The 16,554-nt window shown below is 41.3% G+C and overlaps 1 protein-coding gene, 2 long non-coding RNA genes and 1 pseudogene across 4 annotated transcripts in view; 3 read left to right on the forward strand and 1 right to left on the reverse strand.

Annotated features, from left to right (window-relative positions):
• The window catches only part of LOC139355861 (uncharacterized), a 169,333-nt gene that overhangs the window by 41,650 nt on the left and 111,129 nt on the right, over nucleotides 1–16,554 (forward strand). The window lies entirely within an intron of this gene.
• The window catches only part of LOC105476550 (uncharacterized), a 61,843-nt gene that overhangs the window by 41,339 nt on the left and 3,950 nt on the right, over nucleotides 1–16,554 (forward strand). The window lies entirely within an intron of this gene.
• LOC105476549 (indoleamine 2,3-dioxygenase 2) overlaps nucleotides 1–16,554 on the reverse strand; it is a 69,775-nt gene that overhangs the window by 9,761 nt on the left and 43,460 nt on the right. For both annotated transcript variants that reach the window (XM_011732565.2, XM_011732564.2), the window contains one exon: nucleotides 851–902. In XM_011732565.2, the coding sequence (XP_011730867.2) occupies nucleotides 851–902 (52 nt within the window). The remainder of the gene's footprint in view (nucleotides 1–850; nucleotides 903–16,554) is intronic.
• LOC139355860 (nuclear transcription factor Y subunit beta pseudogene) lies at nucleotides 1,662–10,921 on the forward strand (annotated as a pseudogene).

A 16,554-nucleotide genomic window follows, 5' to 3' on the forward strand; every position in this document is an offset into this window, starting at 1 on the left:
AAGTAGTTTCTACGGAATATGTATGCTTTTGCACCAACATAAAGTCAAAAAATGGTAAGTCAAACTATATTGAGCTGGAGACTACCCATAACAGAAATGTATTTCTCACAGTTCTGGAGGCTGGGAAGTCCAAGACCAAGGTGCCGGCAAGTTCAGTGTCTGGTGAGGGCCTGGTCTCCACTTCCAAGGTAATGCCTCAAGTCCTGTGTCCTCACATAGTGGAAGGGACAGGGAATTGAAAAAAAAAGGAGCAAAAAGGGCCAAATGAGCTCCATCCAGCCCCTTTATAAGGGCGTTAGTTCCACGCATGGGGATTGTTTTCTCCTCTCAGAGGAGACATAATCACCTCCCAGAGGCCGCACCTTCGAATACCTCATCATCATAATTAGTTTTTAACATATTAATTTTGGAGGGACACATTCATTCAAACCATAGCGTAGCTCTTCCAGGAACTTTAGAAGAAAGCTTCAATGCTATCCAACCCTATACTACACTCCCCACCCCTCTACCTGCCTTAATAACAAGAGGAAAAAGTAGATGTAAGTGATAGAACTGTGTGAGTGACATACTGTGTTTTTCTTCTCCTTCTGTCATTGAGCTATAATTCTAAGAAAAGTGAATATAAATGGATCTAGATTGCCTAGGAGCAAAAAGTTTGAACGGAACTATTTAGCCCTCAGTGTTATTTGTCGTGCAGATAGTATCCCACTTCTTTTACCTGAGAGTGGATCCCTAGCAAGGGTCACTTGGTATGTTTCTTATGCTAGGAAGCTTCTGTCTCTTTCTCCCCTTACACATTCAGTCAATGCTACAGAGACGTCACACAGGAAAACAAGTGAACTATACTTACCCAGAGAGAAAGATCCGGATGACTGAATAAAATATGTCTGGATCTACATGATCTGGAAAAGCAATCAAAATGTGAACTTTGCTACAGGCAGATAAAGCAGTTGGTTACATGTGCATGGACCCTGCTGCTCTCCAGGAGCTCCTTCCCTATCTGATATGCACAGAGACCTGGAATGAAAGCTGCAACAATGGGGGATAGAATGTTCTCTTCTGCAGTTGCCCTCATGGGTGCTCCCAGAACTTCTAAACTATTCCACATGCTGCCCTTTTCTATTTGTGGTTCTTCCTTTCTCTGTACTTAATAACAACAAAAAAGAGATGAAGGCCATCTTTTAAAATTTCATATTTTAAAAAGGCGATGTTTGAGAAAATGAGGGAAGGGAGGAGAAGAAAAGCAGAGAGAATCACCACTCTCAAGGCTTTCACAAGAGATGAAAACTAAATTCACCGATGCTGAACTGAAGGTCTGAATATTCAGCAAAGGACACAGGAGCGGAGCAAGTGTCCTTTGCCCAGGGATTGCCACACTAGGTCAGAGACAGGTTCGCTCAGCTTCATGTTTAGCTGCCTTCATTAATATAAACAACTGTTTTTGATCTATTCCAGTGTTTGGGGATAACTGATTCTTCCAGTTTATTAACTTGTATGTAAGGAAGCCTGCCCTCTTATTTGTACTAAATTTCTTTTCATCAACTTTTGAAGGTTGTTCTATTGTTTTCACGTAGCGGGACACCTCTGAATTCTGTCACCTGGCATATGCCTATCTTACTGAGATCTCTGTCTGTGTCTTTGTTTCTGAGATATCTATCTATCTATCTATCTATCTATCTATCTATCTATCTATCTATCTATCTATCATCTATCTAATCTATCTATCTACATCTGTTATGTGAGGACTAAATAATAACATCTACTTATTATCTATCTATCTATCTATCTATCTATCTATCTATCTATCATCTATCTATCTACATCTTTATGTGAGACCCAAATGATAACATCTCCATACCATCAACTTCCTTTTCCAACCATCATACATAGTCTTTGATCCTATTTCTTCTTCCTGCTCCCTAATTTCTCTGAAGTGTCCACGAGCCTGGGTGACTCATCTTCCTTCAGCCTCCAGCCCTCCAGATGCTCCTTGGTGGTACCACATTCTGTCTGCTCACATATGGCAATGCCCCGTGCGCTAGGTTTTTACTGGGTCCTACTTCTATGTCTTTCTTATTTGATGCTCTCTTTTCACCAAAACTGCTAAAAACACTACTACTTTTTGCTGAAGCAGAATGACGGGCAATACTTTAATATTTTGTCCAACTTAACATATTAAAGGAGGAAAAACGAAATGACCATTTCAATAGGTGTGAAATATCTTTTATGTAAAATGGTTTCAGTAGATGTAAGAAATCCATTTACGATTAAAACAAACACGCAGAAAACTTCAGCTAATTAGGAATAAGAGGAGATGTTCTTAAATGGATAAAAGGAATCCACAGAAAGCCTACAGTGCATATTATGCTTAACAGTGAGATATTAAAAACAACCTTTCCTTTAAATGTGAAACTAAACAAAGATCAGCACTTCCACTCAATACTGTGTTAGAGGTCCTAGCCAGGAGAATAAGAAAAAAATACTAAAAAGAGATAAAAGTTGTAAATTTTATAAATGAAGAAGCAAAGCATTCCACTCAAACAATATAATTTATAAATAGAAAATACATAGGATCTACTAATAATTATTAGAATGAATAATAGTATTTACCAAGGTGCTAGATTTAAGGTTAATATTCAAATATCAATATCATTTTTGAAACTGGCAATGAACAGGTAAGAGGCGGTAAAATCGAAAGATACCATATTTATTAGAAACAAAAATATCAAGTAACTATGAATAAAGCAGAAGATAGGTAAGCCCCTTAGCTTGAAAGAAATTGAAGAAAAAACTAGTAAATGAAAGGATATATTTTCTTTTTTTAATTTTTTTTTGAGACGGAGTCTCGCTCTGTCGCCCAGGCTGCAATGCAGTGGCATGATGATCTCAGTTCACTGCAACCTCCGCCTCCTAGGTTCAAGCAATTCTCCTGCCTCAGCCTCCTGAGTAGCTGGGACTACAGGCATATGTCACCACGCCTGGCTAATTATTGCGTTTTTAGTAGAGATGGGATTTTGCCATGTTGGCCAGGCTGGTCTCAAACTCCTGACCTCAGGTGATCCATCCACCTCGGCCTCCCAAAGGTATATATTCTCTTATACCATATTCATGGGCAGGAAAACTCAATATGAATATCTAAAAGAAGAAATGTATTGAAGAGAAGAGTTCTCTGTCTGGATATATTTCAGGGCATGGGACAAAAGAAGAATATTCAGCAATATGAAGAAATGATTTGAGGTGGTTCACCCAGGAATTTTAGTTACTATTTTATGCTATTCTCTGCCTCTCTATTTGCCTTATTCATAATACAGAAATATTAAATAGAATATCAAAATCATGTCATTTTTCTCTAAATTAATGTAGACATTTAATAAAATTTGAGCAAAATTTCCGAAATAGATTTTTATTTTAGTTTAGTTTAGTTTAGTTTGAAATGGAGTCTCACTCTGTCACCCAGGCTGGAGTGCAGTGGCACAATCTCGGCTCACAGCAACCTCCACCTGTAGGGTTCAAGCAATTCTCCTGCCTCAGCCTCTCGAGTAGCTGGAATTCAGGCGCCTAACACCCAACTAATTTTTGTATTTTTAGTAGAGAAGGGATTTTGTCATGTTTGCCAGGCCGGTCTCAAACTCTTGACTTCAAGTGATCCACCCGCCTCGGCCTCCCAAAGTGCTGGGATTACAGGTGTGAGCCACTGCATCCAGCTCCGACATAGATTTTTAAAATGGAACTTGGCTAGATGATTCTAACAGTCTCTATGAAGGTCCTAGTCCAGGATAGCACAAGCGATGCTGGAGGAGAAAAGCCAGGTGACGGTTTGCTCTACTTGAAAACGAGGAATACCATAAAACTAGAGTGTTTAAGGCAGATGATATTGTTGCAGGGAAAGACAGACAATGAAACAGAACAGAGAGCCTAGAAAACACATCCATTCATTTTAGAAAAAATGACATAAGACTGTGCTAATATTGCAGGTTTGTGCTTATTCCTAGGAGGGAATTATAATTTATTTCTTATACTACTTACAGATAATTATAAGTAGTAAGTGGTAATTATATGTGAATTAAAAACTTAAAAATGAAAGACAAAACAACTTTAGAAGAAAATACATAAACATGTATTTATGAGCCAGGCCTGGTGGTTCACACCTATAATCCCAGCACTTTAGGAGGCTGAGGTGGGTGGATCACTTGAGTTTAGGAGTTCAAGACCAGCCTGGGCAAAATGGTGAAACCCTGTCTCTACTAAAAATACAAAAATTAGCCTGGTGTGGTGGCGCATGCTTATAATCCCAGCTACTTGGGAGACTGAGGCAGGAGAATCATTGGACCCAGGAGGCAGAGGTTGCAGTGAGCCCAGATTGAGCCACTGCACTCCAGCCTGGGCAACAGAGTGAGACTCTGTCTCAAAAAAAAAAAAAATGTATTTCTGACTGATGATGATGGAATAATACCTTATGAAAGACCTCTTAAACCACAAACTTTTACAAATGATTGGTAGGTTGACTATATTTAAATTAAGAACTTTTACTTTCAAAAGGCATAAGACGAACCATAACATTTGCAACACATATAATTAACAAAAATCGGCCTCCAGAGTGTCCAAAAGTCTTACTAAAACCAACAGGTAAGATAAAAGCCTATTTAACATACAAATGAGGAAAGACGTCCAGCCACGGTGGCTCACGCCTGTAACCCCAGCACTTTGGGAGGCCGAGGCAGGCGGATCACCTGGACACAGTGGCACACGCCTATAATCAATCTGGGTACTTTGAAAGACCAAGGTGGGAGGATCATTTGAAGCCAGGAGTTCAAGACCAGCCTGGGCAATATAGTGAGACCCTGTTTCTATATAAAAATAATTTTTAAAAAATTTAAAAGGAAAATCAGAGAAATGCAAAGTAAAACCATGATGAAGCACCATTATACACCTACCAGACTAGCAATAAACAAATAAATAAAAGACTGAATTAATGAATTAGTGAATGAAGAAATGAAGTTGACAACACTAAATGTGATGGGGAGGTGGAATTTCAACTTAGTTCAAACATTGTGAAGAACAATTTGGTGTTGGCCAGTAAAATTAAAGATGCACATACAGTCCTGCCGAACAATTCTACTCCCCGGTGTCCACTCTACAGAAAACCTGAATATGTAAACTTGTAGCTATGGGCATGAGTATATGTAACGATATCGCTTTTCATAGCAAAACAAACAAACAAACAGAAATAAATGGAGAATAAGTAAACTGTAGTCTACTTGTACAAAATGATGCTGTATAGTGGTGAAAATGTGCTATGTCTATTCGACTAATGTGGATGACCCTTAGTGAAATAGGAGAATTGTAGGAAGAAACTCATACATTTTAATTTTTTTAGACAAGCTTCAAAACCATACAAAACAAAATAATATGAAAATATGCTGTTTAGGAATACTTTTGTAATAGCAAAAGCATACAAAAGTGAAGGAGGATGATTAATATAATAATCAAGATGATGACACCTGGAAGAAATGTTTTGGGAGAATGAAGTTCAAAACAACACAAAAGGTTGCAACAGTTTTTGGTAATAATCTGTTTCTTAAGGTAAAAGTTGGATATGAGGGTGTTTATTTTCCAATTATTCTATATATTCAACTTATATATTCCATATTCTATATAATTAAATATTTGATTTTTACAAAGAATAGAAGTTGGGCATGGTGGCTCCTCCCTGTAATCCCAGCACTTTGGTGGAAAGATTGTGGGAGCCCAGGAACTGGAAGCTGCGACTGCAATGAGCTATGATCATGATTGTGCCACTGTACTCCAGGCTGGGCAACAAAGCAAGACCTTGTCTCAAAAACAAAACAACAAATAAAAAACAAACAAACAACAACAACAACACACAAGAAAATAGGACCCAGAATAGCATACAGCATAGTTATAATGGTTATACAGCTATTAATGGAGTTAGAGCTAGATATTCTGCTTCTGAATCTGATATTCTTCTCATACTCCCAGCTGATTTATCTTGAAGAATATCAGTGTATTGTGGGAGCTGACGCTGAAGACTGTTGAGAGAATATGAAGTAGAGAACTTCCTCCTCTACCAGCACGGAGCTGGTGAAGGAGGAGAACCCTTGCTTTCACATGTAATGTGTGCATTTTGGCTAAGAAGGGTGGTTCCTAAAAGCCAATGACATTATCCTGCAGGGAACCCAGAAGATCTACACATAAACGTGATGAAGCCTCCCCATGTGGCTTTTCCTTCCATGGGACTTTCTAGTGAAGTAGAAAAATGATACCAAGGATTAAACTTCTGCCCAAATGGCAGCTCCATTTAGTGCCTGGCCAGATGTCTTCCAATGTCCCTGTTCTCATTGTCCAGTAAAACACAAAACATATGGGTCAGGTAGCTTTCCCTTTTAAACCCACATGAATCTCAAGGAAACTATAATGTCTGCTCTTGATTAATTTACCTTCATCTCCTGAAAATTTTGTGCCATTAGTATTATTATTATTTTATTGAGGAAACCGCAGGAAACTTGCTTTTTAAACTTTTCAGGAGCAGAAATTTAGGTTTTACACTGGGAAGTAGCTTTTAAACAATGCAAAACTCAGAAAATCATTGCTTTGAGTCAGTGCTGTAAAACCTCACACTCAGAATGACTCCAGTCTTTTTACATGACATTCTTAACGTTCACTAACTACCAACCCACTCAAAAAGTCACGTGGCCAATGCTTCATTACTGACACACAGGGCAAGGCATTGCAGATGCACAATCCACTCCAGCAGATTGAACTAGACAAGCCATGGTCATGACCACCAAACAGTATCTCTTTTGTGCCATTCTCACTTTTATTAATTGATTGATTTTGAGACAGGCTCTGTCACCCAGGCTGGAGTGCAGTAGCGCCATCATTCCTCACTGCAGCCTCAACCTCCTTTGTTCAAGTGATGTTCGCACATGAGCTACACAAGTAGCTGGGACTACAGGCACATGCACCACCACACCCAGCTAATTTTTCTTTTTCTTTCTCTTTTTTGTTATTGTTGTTGTCATTGTTTGAGACGGAGTCTGGCTCTGTCCCCCAAGCTGGAGTGCAGTGGTGCAATCTTGACTCACGGCAACCTCCACCTCCCGGGTTTGAGCGATTCTCCTGCCCCAGTATCCAAAGTACCTGGGACTACTTAGCCCAGCTAATTTTTGTAATTTTAGTAGAGACGGGGTTTCACCATATTGGTTAGGCTGGTCTCAAACTCCTGGCCTCAGGTGATCCACCCACCTCGGCCTCCCAAAGTGCTGGGATTACAGGCATGAATCACCATCCCCAGCCTTTTTTTTTTTTTTTTGGTAGATATAGGGTTTCGCCATATTGTCCTGGCTGGTCTCAAACAGCTAGGCTCAAGCAATCTTCCTGCCTCAGACTCTCAAAGTGTTGGGACTACAGGCATGAGCCACCACACCTGGCCAGTTCCTACTTTAAAGCCTCATATTTCTACTGGATGTTTTATAATCACCTTAAATTAAATAAGTCTTTAAAAAATTATCTTTGATTATTTTTAAAGAAATTAATTTATGAAGTCTAGATACGACGTGCATTTGGCACACAATTTACAAAGTTCAACAAAGTATCTAAGGAGAAGTATGCTTTCCTCCCATTCCTGACCCCAACAATCAATTCTTCTTACCAAAAGCAACCCTTGGTCACTGGCTGCTTCTAGTGAATGTTTATGGAGAATATTCTCAGATTGGCTATTGGGCAACACTTCTAAAGCTTACAATTGACCTTTCTTCTCATCCTTTTGAGGAAGAAAATAAAAAGTTTAACAATTTTGGCCGTGTGTGGTGGCTCACGCCTGTAATCCTAGCACTTTGGGAGACCAAGGCAGTGTATCACCTGAGGTCAAGAGTTTGAGACCAACCTGGCTAACATGGTGAAATCCTGTTTCTACTAAAAATACAAAAATTAGCCTGGCGTGTTGGCGGGTGCTGGTAATCCCAGCTACTCGGTAGGCTGAGGCAGGAGAATCACTTGAACAGAGAGGCAGAGGTTGCATCGAGCCAAGATCGCACCAGTGTACTCCAGCCTGGGCAACACAGCAAGACTCCATCTCAAAAAATTAAGAAGAAGAAGAAAAAATTAAGAAGAAGAAGAAGGAGAACGAAGCCTAAGGCCAACAAATTGAACAACTCAAAAAGTAGACAGATACAGAGAAACTTGTACATGTAGTCAGGGGAGAAAGATAAACCGACAGTTAACATCTCAATAGCAACCATGGAAACCAGAAGCTATTGTACTGATATATTCAACATTTAAAAGAATATAGCTGCTAGCAAAAATATCCTTCAGGAATTGAGGAGAAATAAGGCAACTTTTAGAGGGGAGAGTTTACCAACAGCAGACACTCACTAGAGGAAGTCTTAAAGGATGTACTGAAGGAATTTCTAAAGGAGTGAGGACAAACTTTAGAAGCATTAACATGGGGCTGGGCATGGTGGCTCCCACCTGTAATCCTAGCACTTTGGGAGGCTGAGGCAGGCAGATTTCCTGAGCTCAGGAGTTTGAGACCAGTCTTGGCAACATGGCAAAACTCCATCTCTACTAAAAATACAAAAAAACTTAGCTGGGTGTGGTGGTGCACGCCTGTAATCTCAGCTACTCGGGAGGTTGAGGCACAAGAAATGCTTGAACCCAGGAGGCAGAGGTTGCAGTGAGCTGAGATCATACCATTGCCCTGCCTGGGTGACAGAACAAGACTCTGTCAAAAAAAAAAAAAAAAAAATTAAGAAGAAGAAGAAAAAAAGCATTAATATGGGAGGGAGGGGAGTCTGAGTCCTGGAAGCAGAGCTCCACACTGGAACTGGTTCCCTTGCAGTCATTTTCTGTCCAACCAAACAGCTGATCAGACATGGGAGCCAGCCAGAGCTGCACTGGAGATGAATGGGGACCGCTGTATGACATGTGCTTCTGCACCGGGAATTTCCGAAGACTGCACTGGAGGAGTCATTATGTTATACAGCCTCATGATGACAGTGAGGACAGCATGAATGGTCATGAAGATACAAATGGTTCAAAAGAAAGTTGCAGAGAACAAAATATACATTTTTTGATTGCACATGTCACTGGGATAATGAAACATGCCATATCTCAAATGGGAAATGCCCAAGAAAGTGTTCAAGAATGTGTACGTGCGTTCATCAGCTTTATAACACCTGAGGTAACTGAAAGACGCCCCCAAGAGAAATGGAAATGACCAGTGGAGAGGATCTTCTCTTTGCCGTGTCTGCCGTAGGCTTCGACAGTTATGTGGAACCTCTGAAATTATCCCTTCAGAAACTCAGAGAGGCTATGAAAAGAGAGAAGGGAATTGGTAGAGAAGTCAGAGCTACAGATGGGCTAAGTGAGGAGCTTACAGAATAGGCATTTGCTAGCCAGTCACCAGCCGGCTTCATACCTGCCGCTGGGCAACAACAAATGTTGTGGTTTATATACCACCATAGCAAGAGATTTCTGGTGTTCGACAAATTCTGTTTCCAGGCTCTGAAGAAATGATGGGGTGAGGAATTTAGGGAAGTGAGAGTGTGTGATTCTGGAATAGAAATACCAGAAGACAATGACTGGTGAAAAAGGTATCCCTTTGTATATTAAGTAGCTGTAATGTAACTTCCTGATGCTTGACTAGTTGAGGTGTTAATTCTGACTAGAGAATCTTTTTCATAAATGATATTTATTTATTGATTGATTGAGACAAGGTCTCACTCTGTCCCCAGGCTTCAGTGCAATGGTGTGACCTTGGCTCATTGCAGCCTTGAGGTGCATCCTCCCACCTCAGCCTCCTGAGTAGCTGGAACCACAGGCACTCACCACCATTCCCATCTAATTTTTGTATTTTTTTGTAGAGATGGGGTTTGCTATGTTGCCCAGGCAGGTCTCAAACTCCTGGGCTCAAGTGATCCTGCCTCGGCCTCCCAAAGTGCTACGATTACAGGCGTGAGTCAACGCATCTGGCAATGATTTTTTTTTTTTTAACTTTGGATTTTAAAAGTATAAAATATTTTTATTTCCTAGGAGAGTTTATTCTTCTATAAGACTCCTGCATGCATTGTGTATTACAATTTATTACGTCAGAAATTTGTAGACAGTCTCTTACTTTCATATTGAGTCGTGCCACTTTTGTAATTCAGGAAGCAGCTGGGTTAATTCATAAAGTCTGCCCTTTTAATAAAATATAAAGGTAGGGTTCATTTTGAATACAAGTTGTTTGTATTGCGAATTTGTATTTGTCCTGGTTATATATCTTGCACGATAGTTTAGAGTTTTAGCATATACTGTATTTATTAAAATGATTTCCTTTGTAAAGCATCATAGCTCGAGCAGCACCATTTTTCAACAGTATAACTGAGTAAGTGTGAATGCAGAAGCAAATATTGTCTGGCCTATTAAACTTATTGCCGATTAACGGTGTTTACAATGTTCATTGTGCCTGTTAATGTAGTTTTAGTTATTGGAGCTTTTGTTAACTCTAGACTTGTTATTGAGTTACATTATTAAGAGTGTTGGAATTCATTTAAGTTTAATGTAGTTCTAGTGCTTGTAAAATGGTGCCCTCTCAGTAAGTATATAACTTTTTCTTCAAACCATATCTTCAAGTACTATTACCCTTCAGAAGAATTTTAGGCTGGATGCGGTGGCTCACGCCTGTAATTCCCAGTACTTTGAGAGGCCGAGGCAGATGGATCACTTGAGGTCAGGAGTTCGAGACCAGCCTGGCCAACATGGTGAAACCCTGTCCCTAGTAAAAATACAAAAAATTAGCCAGGTGTGATGGTGCGCAACTGTAATCCCAGTTACTTGGGAGGCTGAGGCAGGAGAATCACTTGAACCTGGGAGGCAGACGTTGCAGTGAGCCGAGATCACGCCACTGCACTTCAGCCTGGGCAACAGAGCGAGACTCCATCTCAAAAAAGAAGAAGGAGAAGAAGAAGAAGAAGAAGAAGAAGAAGAAGAAGAAGAAGAAGAAGAAGAAGAAGAAGAAGAAGAAGAAGAAGAAGAAGAAGAAGAAGAAGAATTTTATAGGCTGATGGTAAATCTTCTCATTTTATCTTTTAATTGAAATGTGAAGGTTCCTAGTGTACCATCAGGCATCATTGTGTGTACAGACCTTTTGCATGGGTGAGGGAATGGCTGGAACAGTGGCTATGAACAGTGTGAGTAGAAGCCGTCAACTAGTAGTGTGTTCTTGATCTTTGCAGTAAACTAAGCTTAGATAATATAACATGGTATAATTTTTTAGTATTTACTTTGGTTGTTTCTTTTTTAAAGTGAGGATTTGTATTTTCTCAATTATTCTTTTGGTGTTAATTAATCTGAACTTTTTTTTAAATAGTTAATATCAAAAATTGCTATTATGCAGTCTGCCTAAAAGGAAGTTTGAGTGAATGACATTTCTGAAGGATACTCCAGTTTGTAAGGTAGGAACAATTTCCCAGATTCAGGCTGAACAGAGACATTTACTCTGCCAGAAGGACCCTCTGGGGCATATTTGGGCTAATTGGAGTTTAATAACTTCCTCACTTTCTAACCCTATTTAAAAAATAATCAGGCCAGGCATGGTGGCTCACGCCTGTAATCCCAGCACTTTGGGAGGCTGAGGCAGGCAGATTACCTAAAGTCAGGAGTTCAGGACCAGCCTGACCAACATGGAGAAACCCTGTCTCTACTAAAAATACAAAAAATTAGCTGGGTGTGGTGGCGCATGCCTGTATTCCCAGCTACTCGGGAGGCTGAGGCAGAAGAATCACTTAAACCAGGGAGGCGGAGGTTGCAGTGAGCCAAGATCCCGCCACTGCACCCCAGCCTGGGCAACAAGAGCAAAACTCCATCCCAGAAAAACAAAAAAAGAAACAATCTTCATTATAGAAAGTTCAAATTGAAAAAAAGGAGGGAAGAAGTTAAGTAAAATCAACTACCATCCTCTGCGTTGAAATAATCAATGTAAATATTTTAATAAACATCATTTATCCTTTTTTGCTAAATATGTATATTTTTATCAAAATGTGCTCATATTATGCAAGTTCTGTAACCTGCTTTTTTCACTTAACAATATATTGTGAACATCTCTTATTTATTTATTTATTTTGAGACAGAGTCTCACTCTGTCGCCCAGGCTGGAGTGCAGTGGCAGGATCACGGCTCACTGCAACCTCCACCTCCCAGATTCAAGTGATTCTCCTGCCTTAGCCTCCTGAGTAGCTGGGATTACAGGCATGCGCCACCATGCCTAGCTAATTTTTATGTTTTTACTAGAGATGGGGTCTCACCATGTTGGTTACCCTGCCCTCGAACTCCTGACCTCATGTGATCCACCCACCTTGGCCTCTCAGTGTGCTGGGATTACAGGCTTGAGCCACCATGTCTGGGCTGTGAACATCTTTTCTAGGTCAAAAAGAAAAAGAAAGAAATGTTTGTATGATTTTATTATCATATAGAATGTATTAAAGAAGAATCTCAGTGTTAATTACTTTCCAATTGAGTTTAGACAAAATAAGTTCCCAGGCTAAGATGGAAAATCTTTCCATGATATCAAGTGAACTAATGAGAAGGGAACAGTAGCAGAATTTCACACTAAACCTTAGCCCCAACTTACTCAATAAGAAATCTGATTTAAATGCATACACTAAATTGTTAGAAAGAAACCCTCAACTCCTCATTACTGCTAAAAGAAAAAATTCTTAACACTGCCAATGTGCCAATGGGTCAAGCAAAAGCTGGAGATTCTGTTAATTTGGAAGTAAATAAAGGCAAACATTTCCATGACTTTTGGGGGAGAAAAGTATCCTTCACCTTTTCCAAGAAGAACATTACTTTCTAGAGAACAGGGTCTATCAGTAAGCATGCCAAAAGAAAAAGAAAAAACAAACAAACAAACAAACAAAAAAAAACCACATCTCTTAATAATCTGAGCACTCGAAAGTCTGAAAAGAGTTTAATCTTCCAATGAGTCAGAAAACTCAGAACTGGCTGAGTCCCTGGAAACCAGTTCCAAAGAAGGACTGGACGCAGCTCCTGCAGACACACACGGTTGACAGGCAGCAGGTGGTGGCAGGCTGACATAGATTTGGTTGTTTCTAGTACCGTATGGACTTCTGCCTTATGGGGGCAGTTTATGAAAATAGACCGGGCTGGTTCTGTCTTCCACTCAGAAGTGAGCATGGTACGAAACTGAGAGAAGCTGGAAAAGGACTTGGGATTCAGGTACCGGGAGGGTGGCTCTCCAAAATGCCACTGCAGTCTGCAACGGGAGTTTTCTACTCAGCCCTGAGTGTGAAGGGGTCTACATGCCTGGACGGAAGTAGTTATGGATGAAGGGATTCGAGCTCATGACTCTTGCTAAAGTTGGGCTCGAAAAGAAGCTATTGTTTGGTATGCTCCATTTTGGGGAATGGAAGCAGAGGGAAAAAGTCTAGCCAAGCTCTATTTATCATGCAGAAGAAAGTGAATAATTACAAACCAGAGGCAATGCCTGGAGCGTTCATGTGATTCCTTAAATCTTGCAATTTCTAGTGTTTGTTACTATTTTTATAACTTCATTTCTTGCGGTTACTATTGCTGCATAGAAACCACTCCAAACGCCGGGCGCGGTGGCTCAAGCCTGTAATCCCAGCACTTTGGGAGGCCGAGACGGGCGGATCACGAGTTCAGGAGATCGAGACCATCCTGGCTAACACGTGAAACTCCGTCTCTACTAAAAAAATACAAAAATTAGCCGGGAGCGGTGGCGGGCGCCTGTAGTCCCAGCTACTCGGGAGGCTGAGGCAGGAGAATGGTGTGAACCCGGGAGGTGGAGCTTGCAGTGAGCTGAGATCCGGCCACTGCACTCCAGCCTGGGGGACAGAGAGAGACTCCGTCTCAAAAAAAAAAAAAAAAAAAAAAAGAAACCACTCCAAACATAGGGGCGTGAAGCAACCACTGTGTTCTGCTGATGGGGAGTCTGGACGAGACAAGTTGGCAATGGCTTGTCTCTGCTCCACAGGGCTGGTGCCTCAGTTGGGAAGACTTCAAGATGGGACATAAGTTGGGGTGGGAGTCTAGAACCATCTGAAGGCACCTTGACTCCTGGGCTGAAGCCAACTGGGGAACCCACACATGGCTCTTTGATGTGGTTTGCCTGTGTCATTTGCACAGCATAGTGGTGTCAGGGTAGGTGGACTTTTTACCTAGCGGCTCAGGACACAAGGTAGAACCTGCATCACCTTTTCTAGTCTTGCCTCAGAAGTCGGTGCTATTCCCTCTACTACATTATATTGGCGACACGCATATCACAAGCAGGAGCACAGAGTCCACCCCTGGATGAAAGGAATGCCCAGGCCACACTGTGGAGGAGTGTGCAGGATGGCATGGGGCCATCCTTAGAAAATGCAGTCCAATCCATTCAGCTGTTTCTCCATATAGATGAATGTGACTAGGAGTAAAACATTGAAACGAAATTATGTCTGCTTGGGAAAATGTGCCTTTTGGGAAAACAAGGGCAGTAGCCCTGGGACCTCCTCAGACAATGAGACCTCCTGCAGAGGCTGAGCAGGAGAGCACAGCGGGTTGGCCTGGGCCTAAGAAGTGAGTCTGGGCTGGGCACAGTGGCTCACAGCTGTAATCCCAGCACTTTGGGAGGCCGAGGTGGGCAGATCACCTCAGGTTAGGAGTTCCAGACCAGCCTGGCCAACATGGCGAAACCCCATCTTTACTAAAAATACAAAAATTAGCTGGGCATGGTGGTGCCTGCCTATAATCCCAGCTACTAGGGAGACTGAGGCAAGAGAATCGCTTGAACCCAGGAGGTAGAGGTTGCAGTGAGCTGAGATCGCGCCACTGCACTGCAGCCTGGGTGACTGAGTGAGACTCCATCTCACACACATATACACACAAAAGTGAGTCTGAAAGTGAGCCCTAGGAAAGCCTGTGACAGTCAGACACTGAGTGCACCGTCTTACTGCTACATGTACTGGGACCTGGTGGAAGGTTTCTCATAATCTTCCAAAATTACTTCCTTGTGCTCATCCACGTGATCTGAAGACACCTGCACTATCTCCCTAATAGCCTTGATATCCTGAGTGATGGATATTAGGCTTTCTTGGCAAAGCTAAAACACATCTCATCTCATTTCAGCTTGGCAAAGCCACCATACAACTTAGGGGACTGGTTTGGCGGAAGGCCTACTGATGTGATCATGAGGGCTTTAAAATTAAAATTCAAGGAAATAGAGAAAATAAAAATATAAAATATAAAACCAGGAAGTGGAATGGAAATAATACCTAATCCTATGACTTCACATAGATTTCTGCTAGTACTGAGAGGCTAGGATGACAAATTATATTTACTTTTTAAATACAGGATAATAAAACTCGGCACCACCTAGCGTCTTTCTTCCTCCCTGCTGTCCTGCTTCCTATAAACACTCTCTTTTCCCAGAATCTTTCTTTCAGGGATTTCAGCAGGATTCAGGGAAAAGGATACTTAGACTCTGGTTTTCTCTTGTTAGGAAATCGCACTCCTCTCTCACACCCTCGTAATACGTTCTTCAGATTGCTCTGAGAGAAGAATTTGAAGAGCCTCCCAGATTTTGGAAACTGAATGCAATAACCAGAATAAGATTTGCAACCGGTCCAGGAAGTTTGGGCCCCGTAACTGACCATGCCTGTGTTAACCAGAGTAACAGGGAGAGGCTCCCTAATGGAACAGGATATTTATTCTGGTGTAGGGCATTACAGTGGGAATACGTGTGCCGCAATAAACCATGTGGGTATTCAGAGAGATAAAGGAAGACACATGTTTTTAAAGGAAAAATGAGGACAATTACATAAATGTTTTGAGATCATTATCCTTGGCTATGGGCATCAATAAAAGGGTGGCACAAGGCCAACGTTGGAAAGGCAGTTGCTGGGCAGATGCCATTGTGTAAGTATTTTTGGGTGTGTGTAAGGTGTGATGGCCTTTGTGCAAGGTGGTGACTTTTTCAGTCCTTTGGAAAAGATTTTGTTATCAAGCATTTACGCATGGGAGCTCTCTCTTTATAGCCTTCCCCAGCTCTATTTGTCAAGGTTTAAAACTTTTTCTTCAACACAAGTTACTCCATTTTGATTCTGACAACTTTCTTACTTTTGACAACTCAGCCTGCCCTAGCTACAGAAAGGGAGCACAGGCCTTCCATTAGACAAGGCTTAAAACCAAGGTCAGACATCTCAGGAACCAACAGAGGAGGTTAGAATAAAAGGGGCATTAGAGAGTGTAGACAAATTCTCTGCCGTACCTAACACTGCGGGATGGAGCATGCGCAACCAACATTGCTGTGCATCCCATCCCCTCCTCTCAAGCTTCAGGCAAGACCTCAACATGCCTAAGAAATGTCTGGCCACTGCAGAAGGGAAACCATCTTAATCACGGGAGAATATAAAGGAGAGGGAGAATACAAAGCTGTGACAATAGCTCTCCAAGATAACATGCGCTTAACCTAAAAGAAAGATCGTCCATCAGCGTCATCTGGTGGATGAATGTATCGTCACCCCTTCAGGACAT

Source organism: Macaca nemestrina, chromosome 8 (genome assembly GCF_043159975.1).
Source record: "Macaca nemestrina isolate mMacNem1 chromosome 8, mMacNem.hap1, whole genome shotgun sequence".
In the NCBI taxonomy this organism is placed as follows: domain Eukaryota; kingdom Metazoa; phylum Chordata; class Mammalia; order Primates; family Cercopithecidae; genus Macaca; species Macaca nemestrina.